At 38.6% G+C, this 19,713-nt stretch overlaps 1 protein-coding gene across 6 annotated transcripts in view; it reads left to right on the top strand.

Annotated features, from left to right (window-relative positions):
• Positions 1 to 19,713, top strand: part of GREB1L (GREB1 like retinoic acid receptor coactivator) — a 137,209-nt gene that overhangs the window by 84,361 nt on the left and 33,135 nt on the right. For 4 of the 6 annotated variants that reach the window (XM_018081077.2, XM_018081061.2, XM_018081056.2 and 1 more), the window contains exons 6-12: positions 2,013 to 2,189; positions 4,088 to 4,210; positions 7,332 to 7,466; positions 9,320 to 9,457; positions 9,794 to 9,913; positions 12,004 to 12,141; positions 13,896 to 14,081. In XM_018081077.2, the coding sequence (XP_017936566.2) occupies positions 2,013 to 2,189; positions 4,088 to 4,210; positions 7,332 to 7,466; positions 9,320 to 9,457; positions 9,794 to 9,913; positions 12,004 to 12,141; positions 13,896 to 14,081 (1,017 nt within the window). The remainder of the gene's footprint in view (positions 1 to 2,012; positions 2,190 to 4,087; positions 4,211 to 7,331; positions 7,467 to 9,319; positions 9,458 to 9,793; positions 9,914 to 12,003; positions 12,142 to 13,895; positions 14,082 to 19,713) is intronic. The other 2 variants (XM_018081072.2, XM_018081066.2) reach the window with 1 other exon arrangement.

Here is a 19,713-nt window from a genome sequence, read left to right as displayed (position 1 = left end):
TGCCCCTGTCCAAGCCATGGGCTACCAGCTTTTCCAGGAGTATGCTATGGGAGATGGTGTCAAAGGCTTTGCTGAAGTCCAGATAGACCACATCCACAGCCTTCCCCTCAAGCATCAGGCGGGTCACCTGGTCATAAAAGGAGATCAGGTTGGTCAGACAGGACCTGCTTTTCCTAAATCTGTGCTGGCTGGGTCTGATCCCTTTTCCATCCTAGAGGTGCTGTGTGATTGCACTTAGGATAATCTGCTCCATAAGGATACTCCATACGGGATCATGGGGTACTCTGGTGTATACTTCCAGGATTCAGAGGAGCTTCTCTCATGAGTAGGGGAAGTGTCGGGAGTTGATCAATAAGAACTACCTGATAGTCTGGTAGATGGTGTTTAGTCTGGTTAAATGCGGTACTACTTTCTTTGTTGCTACCTTCCCCATGCCCCAGCTTTTTATCCACCTACCATCTCTGGTATAATTTGATAATGAGCCTAGTGACTTACACCTCTGGCATTGCTGATGTTATGTATTTAAATGCCTCTAGGCTTTTGTAACTGGTACCTGTGAGCAAAGAACTGACTCAGTAGCTCTGTGAGACCCTGATAACTATTTCTAACAAGTATGGAGATGCAGTAGTAGCTCCTGTGGGTTACAAGGGAGAAGGGAAAGAATGATTCAGTCCAAGGAGAAACTGGATGAAGAAATCTGCTTCTTGGCACCCTCATCCAAGATGATAATGAAGCCTAGTAAGGCAAAAAACAATTGCCTAATTAATGAGAGTTTTATGGAAAATGCATTTTGTCAAAAACACTGAATATCTTTTTCATAAAACAATGCGTGTGGCTAACAGGTGAGTGTAGGAACCAGTGTTCTCCAAGGTGCTTGGCCCTATGGAAATAATGATAGTAGCGAGGATAAAAAACTGATTCTGTTACAGATCTTGAACTGATTCGTAAATGGAGAAGAACCCCAAACAAACAAAACTAAAGCATTTTCATGAGGGAATCTAATCTGCTAGCACTATTATAAATCATTATTGATGTTTCACAGAGAATATTTCTTCATTAAGGGTTGAAAGAAATTCAGAGATGAGTAGAATGGCAAGTAAGCCAGAGGAGTTTAATTGTTAAACATTAGATAATAGAGGGCTGATTCAAACAACAAAGGTTTTAAGGTAGACCCATTTCAGAATATGCTCTGTGCTTTGTTCTATGAAATTTTAGACTGGTGCCCTCTATATGCAACATTCCCATTAACATAGCTGTGAATGGCACTGGAAAACAATGATGCTTAGAATGCTTAGTCTGGATTTTATCCTCCAGACCGTAACTCAAAATTGCATCCCTTTCTGTGAAACCATCTTGGAAATACAGCAGAAAAGCCGTCTTCTGCCTTTGTTGCTAAATTTGTTACTTTCATGGGAGGTCATATGTTTTTAAAACTATTCTGAAGCACTCCTAACTTTAGCCATGAAAATCTTGACATCAAATGATTGCTTTTAAGACTTTTATAAAATGTAAGGTCCAACTTACTTGGAAAATGCTTTGTGTAAGGAGAAAATTTATTAGAGGTTGATTTCAGTCACATGAAGTTGCTGCTATGGATTAGCCACTGTTTTGAGACACATGCATGCAGTTTGGAACCCATTGTTTTTTAATGTAGAAAAAATGTCTATTTTTTTATCCTCATGAAAATTTCCTAGCCTGGCATCATGGCTCTCCCCCTGCCAAGTAATTATTCTTCTCTGCACTGTGTGGAGTGGAAAATTTGTGGTAGGATTCTGTCATAAGTTAGTATGCCCCAGAAAGATGGAGGAGTTTCAGAAAAACTAAGACTAAAATCTGGCTCTCTTTGGCCTCTTCCTGACACACATGTGCTGTGCAGGGTGTCTACAGCAGCTGTCTGACTGAAGGCCTCCAGTCACTTTGAACTAGATGTGCAGGTAGGTTAAATGGCCTTATCCCTAGCAGATAGTACAAGACATTTAATCTGTATGTAATCTTCTGCTTCACTCTCCCAGGATTTTCCGGGAATTGTATAGGCTGTGGAGAAAGAGGATTTCGGTACTTCACGGAATTTTCCAACCATATCAACCTGAAGTTGACTACTCAACCAAAGAAGCAGAAGCACTTAAAGTACTACCTAGTAAGAAGCTCCCAAGGCGTACTGTCAAAGGGACCCCTTATTTGCTGGAAAGGTAATAAAGGCACCCATTCAGTTAGGGGTTTTTTTTATATTATTGGTGGGATGTTGAATGAAAAATTGAAAGTTGCTGCTGAAAATGTATGCATTCAAAACTAACTGCTGAAGGAAAAATTCTCCCTGTTTTCACTGAAGTCTGGATTTTGCCAAAGAGGTTTATTTAAGTCTTAATAGTAGCCATGCAATTGTAAAAGTTCTTCTTCCATCTCCTATACTTTCAATGGGAGCCCTACATTTGCCTGTCTTAGGCTATGTAGTCATCTTTGTAGAATAAATAAGGTTATTCAATCAGATGATTCTTTTATGTGCCTGAAGCAAGGTGACTCACAGCCAGAGCTGCAACATTGGTTTTCCACTGATATTCATCTTAGCAGGTGCAATTCAATCTGTCTAATGCCTGAGGATAAGTAGCATGCCATAAGATTAAGAAAGTTCAGGTCACTGATCTCAGGGAAAGAAAAGACTTGCATGCTCCTGCCATTTACAGTGTTTTACACTTGGGCTTACCCTCTACCAGAGCAGCCTGTGCAATATTGTCACGTGCTAAAGAGATTACATTTGTGACCCCAAGGCAAGGTAGCCATGGGGTCTCTTGTTGGAGGATGTAGGTATTTGGAGCGAGAGCCATGAAAAGACTCAAGGAGAGAATGGTTTACCTACTTGTCTGCTAAGCTGGTTTGTATGCAGACTCCTGACTTTCTCAGCTGTGGTCTCACTCAGTAAAAGACAGAGTTTGATCTGTTCCCTGTTGTTCCAAAAAGGTTGATGTGAGGAGAGGAGAAGCTCCACAGGAGGATTGACAGATATCTGAAGAGTCACATCCTCATGTGAATAGCAGCATGACACCAGAAAGAGATGGTTATCACCAAGCTGTATGAGTGATTATAGTTTGGATCAGTTAGTGGTTCAAAGCGAGCCTGCCTTCAGCTTCTTTTCTCTGTTACAAGTATAATTTACTATTGCTTTAGAATGGATGTGGTTTTTCAACCGCATTTTTCACAAAAATGACATAAATATTTAATTTGGTAGCGAAGTTCCAAATACAGAAAAATAAAACCTTATTTTACTTTTGCAGTTGGATTTCATATGTGTCCTGGTAAGTGCAGTCAGGAGTAATGCATATGTGGGAGAAGCAGATACTGTTTTCACTTTTGGTCATATGCTAATCCCAACTGTTCTGGGGTCCCATGAAAGTCTGGAAAATCAACCAAGAATCAGCCTCATGGGCATTATTTTGATAGGTTCTATCCACATATTGCTATCACCCATCTGGTAACCTTTTACCTGTTACTTCCATTATAGGTCTAATTAGAAGAAGAGAAATCCTTTTAAACACCCCCTTCTCTTCAAACAAAACCTGATTAGGTCTCAGCTTTAAAAATGGATTAATGTGTGATTTTCAAGGTGACTTTCTCCTCCTCCAGATCAGTTTTCATACAGACAGACACTCACAGCACTGAGATCTCCCTGAAGGTTTGTGGAGACCTACTAGGAATCTGGGTTTCAGCACAATTTCTCCTTTTAAAGGGCAACATATGACAGTTTGTATACAGGTTGTGCCACAGAAGTCGCTGAGTGTTTCCTGGGACATCTCCAATACCTTTCAAATCTCTTGGAAGCTGCGAAATGAGGGCTCTTGCCATTTTGAAGCATCTGGTCTGTATTTGTTTGGCCCTCTGAGTGGCCCCCAGGGAAGTTTTCTTAATTAGAAGACAAAGTTGACTAAACTGCAAGATCCCTGTTTTCATTGAATGCTGCCATTTGCCGCTGTTTGTTGTACGTGCTGTGTGTACGCTTCTAACATTTTGTCACCTTTTGCCACCGCGTTGCTGAACTTTGCTAGAACTGGAAGGCAGGCCTTGTTAATATGTACTGTAGCTGCTTCATTTGCAGAATGTAGAAGCAGGCAATCATCTGCTGCTAGCCTCTCTGCTAAACCAAATTCTTCGGTGTCACCGTCCACGACCCCAGAGGGTGGATCCGCTAATGGATACAAATCAGGGTTCACTCAGACAGGTAGGAGCTGAAAGTGCTGTAAAGATAACCATTGGGGGTGGTAAGTTACCTCAGATATTGGTGGTTCAGGGATGCTGTAAACAACTGGGTATTTACCTCAAGCCATGTGTAGATTACAGTGGGGGCAATGTCTTTCAAAATTTGCTTTGGGAAAGATTAAGACCAGGTGAGGCTGAAGGTTAGCTTAGTCCTCATAACAACTGTTGGTTTAAAAGTATCAGATGATATTTTGATTAATTTATTTGATTCTGTGCCTCCCTTTGTTTCTTTCATTAATTTTTTTGTGGCTCCTAAAAAAACTTGAATTACACGTTTATAAGGAGGTGTTTACTTAGTATGTAGACTAGGCTATTTATCTTGAGAAGGAAAATAATCTCCTTTTGGGGCTAGGGGAGCAGATTTTAGTTTATTTACTTGCTTATTTCTTTATTAAATTTTATTACACACAAAAGTGTACTTACGACAGCAATTTCCCCGTACGCATACAGTGGTTTTGTGTTATATGAGCTATCGTGTCTCACAACTATTCTGGAAAGCTCTTCATCATACATATATATATATATACTTAAACAAGGAGAAACTATAAAATCAAACAGACATTGACAAAGAAGCAGCATCTTAATTTTGTGTATATATTTATTTATTGTGAATAGCCAAGGTGCTTTTCTTTGAGCTTTTTTTTTTCCTCATTGCTTTATTGCAGCTTCATCTATGCTCTTGTATGTTTTTGTGTCTGTCTGTACTATTTCTTGAAAAATTAAAAACAGGAAAAAACTTCTTGTTAATTGATATGTATGTCCCAGAACATTTATTTCTCTAGAGGAGTATGAAATGCAGATATAAAATAATATAGTTAAAATACTTTTTCCACTTAGAAAGTATGTTAAAAGGAATAACAAACAAAAGCTGAACATTCTTATGAAATTTTAATCACTGATTAGTATGTTCAGAGGCCCTTTCCCCAGGTGTCTCTGTTTAGGAAGCTATATGCTTTAGACTTTGATTAAAATTAAATGAGAGTGTTGTTTAAACACATCTGCATTTCATTGCATGATGCCTTGGCTTCCAGATCCTGGCATGAGAACCTATTTATTTGAAACTACAAGTAATCTAATATTTGCACAACTTTGTCATCTATTGTACCTGCCAAGTTAATAGATACACCTTTTATATACTGCTTTCTCCTTATCACTCCCTGTGATTTTCAGTCTGCTTGGTGTTTCTGTGTGTCACTGTTTGTACTCTTAGGTCATGCTTGTCACAATCTTTTCATCTCCTTCTACTGTTATCTTCTAGTGAAGATAATGCTACATTACATAAACATGAATCCCCTGTGTCTGGAAGAAGGGGGAAGAGCACCTTTTTTTCAGTGGCATGAATTCTGACATGTGTCACCTATGATGGAGGAGGTCTGACTTTTTCACTGCTAGGCTCTGCATAGCTCTTTGTACTTGAGTTTGCTTCTTGGTTGTTTTAAAACAGCACTTTTTATTAGCAGGTTGTTTTCTGACATAGTTTTCAGTTCATTGTCGACTCATACCCCTTTCTTCCTTAAAAATGGTGTAAATATTTCTGGTTTCTGCCCTTGTAAACGACCAGTTCTAGAAGATACCTGTAGGTAGACAGTTATGGGCACACAGTAACAAAAATTCAGTTTTAGGCAGACACGTGAGAGGGAAAACTTCAATTCAGGTGTTAAAAGGGTGTCAAGCAACTAGAAACAAGGTTTTACAACAGAAAGATGAAGAATTTTAATAACTGGTAGGACTACAAGTCCTGTTTAGGTACCGGTGTGGTGTTTAAACATATACCAGCCACATCTGCACTCATAGATAAAATTTCAAGAAAACATATTAGAACCAGAGATAGGAAAAAAAAACATGACTTTAACACTACATATTTGCTACCTCTTATTTAATGACAGACCAGTGTTTTCCTCCAAAGCTCCTGCCCTGGTGGTCTATTTTGTTAGCCACTCAGCATATTTCCTGTGAACATGGACAAGATTTTCTGATGGTGGAGCAGCAGCAGAGGCTTCTGTGTTTGTTCCTCATCTCAGTTACTCTGCCTGGCAAAGCAGACCTTCCTCTCCACCCTCCTTCCCCAAATGGTGTATGGCCTGAGGTTGAATGTATTTGGCAGATCAAGTTGGCCTTTGTCTTCTGTTTTCTTTAGCTGGCTGTTTTACTAGGATTTTGTAGGTGAACTTAGCCTATGTTGCCTACTTGTTGCAAACTACTTTCTGGACAGATGCTGAGTTAATATTCTTTAGCTCCAGTTATAAAAATTTGGATTTGTCAGTGCATCAGCATCTGAATGTCAAAATTTTCTTGAAGTAAATTGTGAATATGAAATGCTTAATGTTAAAGTAGTGGCCTGCATGCTGAGAGGTTTGGAATCAGTTCTGATTTATGGGTTTACACTGGACAAGTATTAAAATTTGTTTGTTCTTCAGTTTATCCTTCTATAAAATAAGGTTTATAATTTTTAGCCTTGGTAAAGTGCTCTATGGAGTTGTCATTTGTTAATTCATGCAAAGTGTTTGGGCTCAAATACCCTTCATTTTTAGCCAGATTTATAAATGGGCATACACTTTTCATAGCTTTATAGACAGTAGTGCTTTAAGGAGGCTGTGGTTTTGGATCTGGTTTTTTCTGCCCCATGTCAAGCTCAGCTATGTCTGACAGATGCAGTAGCTTGTTCTTTAAAATATGAGGTAATGGAGATTCCATAACCTCTTTAGGGCAACTTATTCCAGTGCTTTTTCTCTATGCTTGCTGGTGGCAAGTTACATAAGCTCTTTGTCTTAGCTTTCTCATGTGAAACATGGGATAAATGTAAGGTTATTTTGAGGAGCAAAATTAATGAAAAATATTGTGGAAGAGATCAATCATGGGTTCAGTAGATTATAAGATTCTATATAAACACCCAGTTAAATGTTTGTTACAACTCCTAAAAGATAGCAATGCATAGTAATTTCTTAGGAGTGTAAAAAAGTTGTTTGCATTACGTGCAGAGACGAGTTTAGATAAATGCATATGACTGCTCATGTGTATATAATAAATGTTATATATATGTGTATATAGTTTTTCATAATTAATCGAACAACTTCTATTCTCAGATTCTTCAGTATTCAGTCCAGCAAAATCATCTTCTGCTGTTAACTTAAGTGGAACGCAAGACCAGTCCCGAAACAAGAACATTGTGAAGCCTCTAGCTCTGTCAGTTCAGCTTGTAGGAAAGACATTTACTGCAGGTATGGCTTTGCTTTCCACAGAGAAAGACAAGGGAATTATCAGCTTAACAGTCAAGAAAGGAGAGTGTCATCTTTTTGGTGGAAAAGAGAAAGGAAAACATTCACTAGCATCCCCCAGAACTCTCATGTCTTGCAGTCTTTGGCACAGACATTTTTGCAGTTATTACTGTCCCCACACTGGGGCCACACCTAGACTTTCAGATTTGGCATTCTGGTAAGGGTGCATGTGATATCCCTCTTTGCGCTTCCTAAGACATGTACGGGAGCATAAATTTTACCTCTTGATATCACACTGATTCTTGCCTTAGTAATTGAGAGCTGTGTGTAGTTCTGCATTTGTAACAACTGTAGTTCTCCAACATACATTTAGTGGAATTTAATCTCATTTAGAGGAGCTTTAATATCTCTGCTGTTTTAATTACTTATTTCTGTATTTTGTGTTTAATGAATTAGAACACTCAGCTGTGGCAACTAAATCCCTCGCTGACACTGTTGTGATATTCTGATTGTTTTTTACTTTCACTGGTTAGCCCTTTAAGCAATGAAAGAAAAAATCATCATATTTATTACAGGGCAGTATGCTTGAATAAGAATATATATCAATTTATTTGGTTTATATATGCACATGAGCATTACATTTTATACATGATGTATTACATCTGCTATTTAATACAATATACACTGTTATGGTGCATAATATTATGTTGTATCTAATGAGTCATTCTTTGTGTAAAATACCCTTTTCCCCTCCATATCTATGTAAGTGAATTTGTTTTGCACTGAAATTTCTTCCCACCATTTCAACCACTTCTGTGACTGACCTATGTCCCCCATATCTGTCCATACTGAATTGTTGACTCAGAGTACAAATGGGAGCTACAACAGGCAAGTGAGGTTATTCATGTTTTGTAATTGGCAACCTGAGAATCTTGTGCCCAAATTTATTTGGATGTTTGCAGCTGGAGAGTTCCACGTGGCATTGTTTTAAGCCAAATAACACTTCCTGTTGCAGCTGACATCAGCAAGCTGCTACATCGTCTCCTGATGTTGCTCCTGGAATATGCTCTTGGTAGCTAAATCCTTGTGGAACTGGCAGATAACAGCAAGGGGGTCCATGTCTGCTCTATGCAGTTTATTCCATTTTTTTTCTTCTGCAAAAAGTAGGTTCTGAAAAAGAGTGAGAAGGAGCTCAGATGAGAGAAGGTAGCTTCTTGTAATCCTTTGATGTTATAGTTTCATTTCAAGGCCTGGATGTAGAGGGTCTTGCCAGTCCTTGCTGGGACTGGAGGATCGTCTTAGGCAGAGGTAGCGAAATTAAGCATGGTTTGCCTCAGCAATGCTCAGACCATGTATACTTTATGGCAAACTGCCCTGTCTTCCCTGCACACTGTCCTTTGCTAAAGCATCAGATGAGAGCCCTGTTGTGTAACACACTCCATGTGGATGACTGGGGAAAAAAGGTACACTAAAGTGGCTTAAAAATCTTTACAAACTGAATTCGTGATGTGTATTTTTTTAAATTTTCAGTGTCTAAAAGAAATGTATCATGAACTTCTCAATAATTTTTTGTGCGTGTAATATCCTATTTAATTTTGGTGGGATTTGTTTTGGATTTTTTATTTTCCCCACCTATCCTCCTCACCGAGAAATCTGCACGCCCCGTTTCAGGGCTAGGACTTTTCAGCCTGCCCCCAAATGTTTCTCTGCCAAGTGCGCTTCATGCTTTCCCTGGAGTATGTTTCTTTCAGTCATGCATCGTGCCCCGTTCTTTTGTGTCTGCATGTGGTTGTATTATTTTGTTTGTTTTCAAGAGTGTCTCAAGCCATGCACTCCCTGTATTTTATTATACTCAGCTCCTCTTTCACTGCGTGCCACTGATGTTGCTAATGGAAACGCTAATGGAGGAAGAAATAACGTATTGAGTTCTACAGTCTCCCGGCCAATGCCTCACTCGACATCTCCAAGTCCTGGCTGTGCAGCTGGAGACCAAGGTAAAGAAAACCTCTCTGTTCTTTTATTCTAAGCTGCATTGGATGTTGAGCCTGAAATTTGTGATTTTGTTGTTCTTCCCATCATAGCTGTTCCTACCATTCAGTCTTTACAGATCCATTTGCTTTTTGGCATGACCATTAATGATAATGCTGGAATTTTTAACACAGGTAACAATAATTTTCACATCATAGTCTGGCTTTGTGTAAATCTAGGTATGAACCTCTGGTGGTCTGTGATGTGACTCCAACTTAACACCAGCGTGAAATGGAAATGTGGACTGGAATTCGGTCATTTGGGAGGATGGGGTTTAGTTTAAATTTTTGCTCTCCTTCCAGCATCAATGTCCAGTACTGGACCACCAAAGAAACGTCACCGGGGATGGTCTCCTGGGTCCCCAGTCCCACCTCCTGGTTTAGCAGTACCTGTTCCTACAATTCGACCTTCAACGAGAACAGGTAAAACTTGAATAATACTCAGATGTCATTTGTTAAAATGTGTTCTCAGCCAGACAAGTAACACTCTGCTGCCTTTCAAGCGTTGTACAGCAAACATAACTGAAGTTGTTGGAGTAGTTAAGGGCACCATGGAGAGATTTTCAGATGCCCCAGAAAAGCACACATGTTGCCTGGTCCTTGTTGTTGTAATCTAAGATGGGACACAGGGAAAATAAAACTATTGGGGGAGAGAGAGGAAAGGAAGATGCAAATAATATTATTAAAATCCAAGGCTAAAAAGAAATCCAAAGTTCCCCAACTGTAATTCAGTTGTTCTAAAACTGTGCAGGTGTATGGATATATGAATATATTTCAAGGATTTTCATTAGCCTTCACCTTGAATGTTATGTCTCAGTCTGGTGTGGCATGCTACAGAAACCGTACACTCTGTTTCTGCACAGGAAAAACAGCTTTATATAATTTTGGCCTAACGAAGGACACTGATGTCCACTAGGTCATCTTCATTTAAAAGCACAAAGTGAACCCAAATGTTTGTTGTGCATGGAAAAGCTGTAGGAGGGGTGTATAACATCATGACATGAAATAGAATTAATTGCAGGTACTCACCAATATCCATGTCGGTACCTCTTTATACATAATTGTTAATAAAACTGTTCATTATTTGAATACTTTTCAGTTCATAGAATCATAGAATTAGCTGGGTTGGAAGGGACCTCAGAGATCATCAAGTCCAACCCTTGATCCACTACTACCGTGGTTACTAGACCGTGGCACTAAGTGCCACATCCAGTCTCTTTTTAAAAATCTCCAGGGACGGAGAATCCACTACTTCCCTGGGCAGCCCATTGCAATGTCTGATTACCCTCTCTGTAAAGAAATTCTTTCTAATATCTAACCTAAACCTCCCCTGGCACAACTTGAGACCATGCCCTCTTGTCTTGCTGATAGTTGCCTGGGGAAAGAGACCAACCCCCACCTGGCTACAATCTCCTTTCAGGGAGTTGTAGAGAGTGAGGAGGTCTCCCCTGAGCCTCCTCTTCTCCAGTTGTGAGATTCAGCACACTTTGTAAAAGGGATTAAAAAGTTACTTATTCTTACCTATATAGAGTGAGAGAATAAATATCCAAGGAAATAGAAGAGCCAATATGCACAATGTATTTTTAACTCTGCTTTGTAGAGCTTGGTTTTGAGATATTTTGGAATTGTTTTCAGAGATATTCATCATAGGAAGAAGGATTACATGGTAGTGCAGCCCTGTCTACCCGAACACCTCAAATCACAGCTTTTATCAGTTTCTAGCTTCAGAAACCTGCTGCAAATACATGATATAAGGCAATCTCCCCCTTTGTCTTGAGTTTGTCTCCACTAACCTTCTACCTCTGTTGTGTACTCCATTTTCCATGAGTTTTTAGTAGTGGTTTTTTTTCTGTTGGATAAACAAGTTCCCCTGGTAAAACATATGCGTTCAGTCATTCTGCCTTTGATGCTTTTCTGTTAATGGCGTTGTTTGAAAAAACCACCAAATGAAGCCTGAGAAACTTGTGAAGCAGACCTTACTTTGAAACCTGATTAAAGATTATGAAATTCTTGCACTTTGTTTCTTTTTACTTAGGAAAGCTGCTCATGCTCTTTTGTGAGTAAAGCCTGATTTTTATTCTTGTAGCAACTATCTAAGGACAGCTTTGAGATTTTGTTTTTACTTTCCTTATCTACATGTATTCCTGGTCAGAATTCGGAACAGTTTCTTCCCCTGTGTTGAGAGGCAGTATTGGGGGGTGACCTACATCTTAGAGGTGCCCTTTTGGTTTAGTACTTGGCTTTGTTTAAAGATGCATATTCAAACCTGTGTTTTCCTCTCTCATTCTCACCAACAATACAGTGGTCAGAAAAAGTTTTATTTTAGGAATGGGGATACAGGAGGATATAGGCTCTTAATTTAAATTGCTTAAAACTATAGCAGGAAATGCAGAGACCATTTGAATTTTATTACAGTTAGTGATTTGTGGTAATTTTTTTCTTATTTGTTCATACGGCCAAATCACAGTATGAGCCTTTTAGTAATGGAAGTTTCTCTTTTCTTTATTTTATAGAGCCTCTTTTGTCAGTCCCAGTTCCTCAATCCATGTTAACTGGAATTTTACAGCCTCAACCCATCCCAGCAGGGGAGACTGTAATAGTTCCTGAAAACCTGCTGAATAACTCAGGAGTTAGACCAGTGATTCTGATAGGTAAGTCTTATGCTGTGGATGAGATGCTGCATTTTGTGCTAATACATACTCCTTAGGAGAAAGAGGGGTTTTAAATTCCTTTTTGTTGGTTCTGGCATTCAGTACAATACAAAGTCAGTTTGTTGCAGATAGTTTTCTTTGGTTACTCAACATTTAAAACTGAGAGTCAGGTGATTTCTGGAGACCTGATTTGCAAACAGGTCACAACTAGGTCAAATCTGTGCAGAACCACTGGCCAAATCAAGGTTTTATACAAATAAAATTTTTGTCAAATTCAAGAATAGAAATATTTCCAAGTAATGAAAATAACTTTCTGGTATTAAACAATTTATAAACCAAGTAAATATTTCCTGCAGCATTTATAGTCCAGATCTTGAAGTCCCAGGATTTTACGTGAGAACCAGAAAATTGATTTGGACTGACTAAACAGAAATAAATCATACTACATTTTTGTCATTTATAGTCCATACTTCTTGTAAGCAATTGAGATAACAGATCAGGCTTCAGGCTTTTAAAATCCTTTAGCTGTATAAAGTACACTTTTAACCCTTAGAAAGATGTTGTTTTTACTTTAAAAGTATGATTTGTAATGCCAGTATTCCTTTCAACCTTAACTATATGGGTATACTATGTAAAAAAATTTTGATGAGTGTTTTTTTTTTTTTTACTCTAAATTTCTTCTCGGTCCAGTATAGTACAGATGGTTGTATAAAGTAGCTTCAATGTTAACAGAACATGCTTATCAATACAGTCCATGGAAAAATTTAGCATTCCTGAAGAAATGGAGAAGTTCTCCAAGTCCTCACTTGCACAGATAATTCTAATACAATTCCTGGAGAATTAACGGGGCCATCTACACTAGTAAATTTGTCAAGGATGGGGTTACACTTCTGGTTTGTTTTGCTTAGTGTTGTTTTCTGGAAGCCAATTTTAAAGCTCTAACATGGTGCTCTAATGGTTTTCAGAGAAACATTTCCTTATTAAAGATGAGGGTGCCTGCAGCCATCAGCCTAAGTGCAAATTGAATGCAGCCCTTAGGCTCTTGGAGAGCTGCCAGTAGGTCCTCAGTTAGGCTAAATGTTAGTGGCCTTGAAAAACAGTGTCCTATTAATAGTACAGAACCAGATGTACCCAAATGGATGGATTTGGCAAAATCTCCGTGGAAATTTTTTTTTTAAATGAAAAACATTTTGAAGGAAAAGATAAGTTAGCCTGTGCCCATGTGCTCTACCTTACAGAATAGCATGTTTAGTTGTTGATGTTTGTTTAACCTGTTTATGAAAACAGAATGGAAAGATGGCAAAAAAATGAAATCAATCACAGCAATACCACAGTGGCTGAATCAATGCTAATGTGACTTATGCTGCTTTTATAATGTTAAGATCAATATACTTTTGCTTTCATTGATTTTTCTTCTTTGAGCACTATATTATGGAGAATCTGTATTTAAAGGTCAGAATAAGACCCGAACAGATAATATTCTCATCTGTATTCAGATAACAATAATTATCTTACTGGCATGCAGTTAGTGTTAGTTCTTGCAATCTATGTGATCACTTGTAAAAGACAGCGAAGAATCCCTGGCCTATCTCATTTATTTTATAAGCAATTATAATGCCAAGAACAGCTATTGATGCAATATGTTTTGCCAGACAACATTAAGGAAAAGTTTGGAAATGCAACATTGTGCAAGATTTCATACAGTGGCAAATTTCGTGAATTTCTGGGGGCTTTTGTGTTTCTTTTTTTCATAGGTTATGGCACTTTACCTTATTTCTATGGGAATGTTGGTGATATTGTTGTAAGTCCCTTGCTGGTGAATTGCTACAAGATTCCACAACTGGAAAACAAGGATTTGGATCTCTTGGGTTTGTCCAGCAGTCAGCTTCTAAGTGTGGAGAATATGATACTCCTAACTATTCAATATCTTGTCCAGCTAGGTAAGCAATTTGTCGTAAGCACTTGGTTTTATTTGTAATAATCCGTTTATTCTCCATGCCGTCTTTCTGTCCCCTTCAGGGCCAATTTTCTGGCTACTTTTGTGGCTGGAAGAGGTTAAGTGGCTCCATCTAGCGTGTGTGACTTTGCTACTTCATTCCTCAGATCGAAGAAGCAAAGTGAATTTAAAGGCTGACACCGCTTCTGCTCTCCATATGGGGATTGACCAGGTCACCTTTGTGAAATGGATTTGCAATGCAGATAACTCATTTGCTTAGGGTATCAAACCATCAGTTATCACAGCCCCTTCTAAGGACACTCGGTCTGTTTTATTCAGTTTTGTGACAAATGCTGGCAGATGTGTGATCGTTGTCATTGTTTTGGTGACAGCACTGTTTACATGAAAACCACATTTGTTATTCAGACTAAAGCAAGTGACTCAGTGAATATCTCATTCTTGTAAATGTTTTTGAAATGGACTCTTTGCAAGTTTGAGAGCAAACCAGCAAACCACATTTTCTTTCTCTTATTGCAGGCCCAGACATTTTCCTCTACCTTAAAGTAAAAAGAGTAGTGGTAACAGCAAGGTTTTAGGAGTTAATAATGCAAGATAGTGTTGGGAAACTTCCATGGCAGTCTCAGTCTTAACTTTTGTATTTAAAAAGATGCTACTTACCATGGAGGACTGTGAAATGACTTTTGTGAAGAGCATGCTGCATCTGTAATAGCTAATGGTGTGAAATATGCAGATGTTTCAAAAGCAGCACAACTGGTCATAACCTTACGATTTGGGGAACAAATGTACTCTGTGCAAGTTTCACCCATGAGTTTTTATGCCTTACTGCAGTACTGTAACAGACAGGAAGGAAGCCACGTTCTGTGTTGTAATACTCTCTAAGCGACATGGTAGTTTTATTTATCATTCTCTGTCTCAATAGTCCAGTGGATGCCATGTTAGAACTGACAGAGGGTTTATTTTTTACACACTGAATGTTTTTCTGTTGCTCTTCTCTCAGTGGGCCTAAATCTCTAATTTGAGGTTTCAGTCTCTGTTTGTAGGGCCTGCATGTTTAAACCAGCTGCTTCACACAGTTCTGGATTGATACAGGCAGCTTGCAAATTTCCTTCAGAGGAGCATGTAGCAAACTGATATAGCATGTCCAATTAAAAACAAACTATTTCTTGAAACTTATGAGTCAGTGAACCACATTCCATGAGCAAGTCTAACCTTAGATGGATGCAGCAAGTCTATACTTGCTGCAAACTAGAGCAGGCTTCATGCAAAGCTTCTGAAGCTGAGCTGTGTCTAGTGAGCACTATGCCTTCAGCATAAAGCAGTTCCCTTATTAGCAGGTGTTTAGTTTGGCTTTTGTTCTTAACTGTGCAAAGCTGAATAGTTTTTCATTTGACCTAATGTGGAAATGGGTGCCAGCACTGTAAGATGAAAGGACCTAACAAGGAGAAAAGTAAAAACATTCTGCAGAGCATGGGGATGAAAACATGTTGCTGGTTTGAATATTGCTGTAAACTTAAAACTGTTGGAGCTGTGACAGCTGTACTGAACTGTAGCCTTTGTCCCATTTTATTACATCAAAGCAGATTAAAGATGATTGGAGGGCAGCCAGCTTCAAAAGTTTTTGATGAGAAGAAGAGAGCAATACACACGTAAATTAACATTTATTCATGTGAGCCTCTTTTTTTTCTTGAGAAAATAGAACTAAAATATTTGGGTTTTTTTCCAGAGTATATTGCGAAAGAGTAAGATAAAAGCAAAGATAAAAAAGCAGGCAAAAGGATGATAGTCAGTCTTGCCTAATTTTTTCAGATCTCACTACTTCTACGAAATATGTTTGCAGATGACTGTGATCGTAGATCATAATAATACTATTTGTGAAAATGCTCCTTTTTTGAAAAAAAAAGACATAGCTGAGAATTCCTTTCATTTGTCATGTAAAATTGTGACAACATTATTGTAGGATGATGCTGTTGTGTTTTCAGAAATCAGCTGAGCAATTCATGATAATATTACAAATCAAAGCAAACAAAATAAATGCATTTCTGATGCTTTAGACCTTTTATGAAGACTATACACAGTTAAAGCTGTGATTGCAAGCCATACCATTTCTATAAATAAATTCCACTGACTGTGATAAAGGAATAAGCAATAAAAGATAAAGAGATGTGTTTAAAATTAGTGGTTTTCTTAGTCTGCCTTCTGAACTTATTTGGATTTCACATTTGTTATCTTTGGCAGCATTCATGGTGAAGTATTCTCAAGGTTCTTTTTTATCATCAAAATGTCCATATTTGCAGTTTGGGTTACATTTTATCATCTGTAATCATCAGCTTTTTACTATTGCACCACCATTTCTACAAACACAGTCTATGCAGTGCTAAGGTCTGTGTTTTGGTTTTTCAGGAAGTTTCTGGACCTTCAGTTATACCACCTGTGTAGAATTACAAAATCATTCTCCCTCTTCTCTTGTTGTGGCACATTTGAATCACTTTGACTGTACATGTTGTATGTTGTGACACTCAGAGGTTTTTTGTAGTTTTAATATCTAAATGTATGCCCAGACTCAAAGCAAGAACAAGTCTCTACTTTCAGTGGAAGGGATGGTCAGACACTCAAAGCAAGAGCTTATTCCAGGAATTCTCCTGGTCTGAGATGGTTGGAGGAGTAGTGAACTGTGAAGTTTGTCTACGCAGAAATGTGTGTCATCCAGAAATGGATGATGCTTCAATATGTTGACTTAAACTGTACAGAATCATAGCACAGAATCATAGCAGCACAGAATAACTTAGGCTGAAAAAACTTTAAGGTCAGTGAGTCTGACTGTTAACCCAGCACTGCCAAATTCTCCACTAAACCATGGCCCCAAGTGCCACATCCACATGCCTTCTAAACACCTCCAGGGATGGTGACTCAACCACTTCCCTGGGCAGCCTGTTCCCATGCCTGACCACTCTTTCAGTGAAAAAATTTTTCCTAATATCCAACATAAACCTCCCCTGGCACAACTTGATGCCTTCTCCATCCGTCCTGTCACTTGTTATCTGGAAAAAGAGACCAACCCCCACCAGGCTACAACCTCCTTTCAGGTAGTTGTAGAGAGCCTCCTTTTCTCTAGCCTACAAAAACCTCAGCTCCCTCAGCTGCTCCTCATAAGACTTGTACTCCAGACCTTTCACCAGCTACGTTGCCCTTTTCTGAACCCACCTCATCAGCTCAGTGTCTTTCTTGTAGTGAAGGGCCCAAAACTGAACACAGGATTTGAGGTGCAGCCTCACCAGTGCTGATTAAAAGGGGACAATCACTACGCTAGTCCTGCTGGCCACACTATTTCTGATCCAAACCAGGATGTCATTGGCCTTCTTGGCCACCTTGGAACACTGCTGGCTCGTGTTCAGCTGCTGTTGACCAGCACCCCCTGGTCCTTTTCTGCTGGGCAGCTTTCCAGCCACTCTTCCCAAGGCTGTAGTGCTGCATGGGGTTGTTGTGACCCAAGGGCAGGACTCGGCGCTTTAGTTTGTTGAACCTCGTACAAGTTGGCCTTAGCCCATTGATCCAGCCTGGCCAGATTCCTCTGCAGAGCTTTCCTATCCTGTAGCGGATCAACACTCCCACGCAACTTGGTGTCACCCACAAATTGCCTAATGGTGCACTCACACAGAATCACGAATATTCTGAGTTGGAAGGGTCCTACAAGGATCACTGAGTCTAGCTCTTAAGAGAATGGCCCATTGGCATTCACTGCTAACTTGGCATTTTTAGCACTATGCACTAACACATTGAGCTAGTCTCACTTGATCTGCTTGTCCAGACCATAAATTAAACAGACTGGCCCAAACACTGAGCCCTGGAGAACACCACTTGTGATAGGACACCAACTGGATGTAACTCAGATATTAATATTTTATGGTATTGTTTGCTTTGCAGTTTTGTTTTTTGAGGTCAAGATTATCATTTGTGTACTCATTTCTATAGAGAAGCTTCCATGTTCCTTTTTAACTTTGACAGATATGTTTTTTAACCTTGACATATATTTTTTTAAGAAACTGTTCACAATCAATATCAATATCTATCATTTTGTCTTCCATCTTATCTGATATTAGTTGCGTTATTTTTCTGGATAGTTGTAGAGAAAGACTGCCATGACCCAAGTGTGGTATTAAGCACTTCACTAATTTCACAATATTTCCTTATCAGTGTCTTTCTGATAGCTAGCTGTTTTTAAGTTTTTCTCATATAAATAATCTGAGGGAAATTCTGTGTGTTCCCATACAGAGAATCTGTCTTATCATTCATACAATTATTTTAATGTTCTTGGATTCATTTAATATTCTTGGACCCTTGTGTCTAAAAGCCTGTCTCTTACATAGCCTCCCTCAATCAACACAAGCTTGCTTTTATTTCTCTTTATTTCCCCTCACATTTTCATGGGTTGAGATGCAGATAAACTTCATTTCTGCAGAGGAACATTTTTCTCTGCCAATAAACGTCTAATTTTTTCTATTTTAATATCTTCAAAGACCTAGAATGCATGTTTTCTTAGAAGGGAAAAGAAAATATATTTCCTAAAAAGAGAACTCTAAAGAGAGAATTATGCCCATGCTGTGTTAAATTGGACTCTTCAGAATTTTTCAGTTTGCATCAAAAATGAAAACAACCTTGCATTTACAAGTCTATAGTTGTCCTATGATAATCGGATGGTGACACTTTCCATATGTTACTTCTCAAAAAGGCAAAATGACAACGGGCAGCAGTTTTTACAGATTCTGTTATTTACCCACAGCCTGCTTCTCACACAACCTTTCTGTTTCCTGCCTTGAAAGAAAACATAAAACCTAAACCAGCATTTCACATATCTCTGGTATTTAAGACCCCCCTGCCCCATTTTGTCATAGAAAAACAAGCTGCTGAAGTGTGAAGTTGCCTCCTTTCGCACTGATATGAGATCTTAGCAATTTAAGCTATAGTTACTTTTTACTCTGTGTTCATGAATGTTTTTATCTGTTCCTGAGTATCTTTTACAATGAGACAAATTTTACTGAGCAAAATTTTAATTGAAATTGAGTTGGAGGACTGATGCTAAAATCGGAAATCTTGTATTTCTGTTTTCCAATTCAAGTTCACAATATAGTTTACAAAGTCTGGGGAATGTAAAGATCTAAAGTTGCATATTCTTCTTTATGTTGATGTTTGAAGATTTGCTAAATGAATTCACTTTAGCTAAAGAAGAGGTTAAACATGTTTATTTGCAACCATGCTTAGCTGATTAGTATGCATGATGAGAAAAACCAAAGCAAAGACCACTTGACAGGCTTTGTCCTGCTGCACGGTTGTGATTAGCCTACAAGTATAAGCATTTGTGTTTTCTGCTGTAAAAACATATGGCTGCAGGATTAATCCTTCTGTTCCAGGCAAAAGGCACATATTTTCCCACTCCCTTGTTCATCCCACCACTTTCTGAATGCAGGAAAGCTAGGAGTAAGATGGAATACTTCACTGTTAATTAAAAAAAAAAAAAAAAGGCGATGGTGGGAGAGAGTGGCTTCTAAAATGAAAAACCAAGAATAAACTATGGGGTTAGATATCCATTGAGTAGTGAGTGTTTTTTTAAAATATAAAAA

The sequence above is a fragment of the Manacus vitellinus genome, unplaced genomic scaffold, assembly GCF_001715985.3.
Source record: "Manacus vitellinus isolate BGI_N305 unplaced genomic scaffold, ASM171598v3 scaffold_1_pilon, whole genome shotgun sequence".
NCBI lineage: Eukaryota > Metazoa > Chordata > Aves > Passeriformes > Pipridae > Manacus > Manacus vitellinus.
The sequence above is the reverse complement of the archived record's forward strand: the minus strand, read 5'-3'. Positions and strand labels throughout refer to the sequence as shown.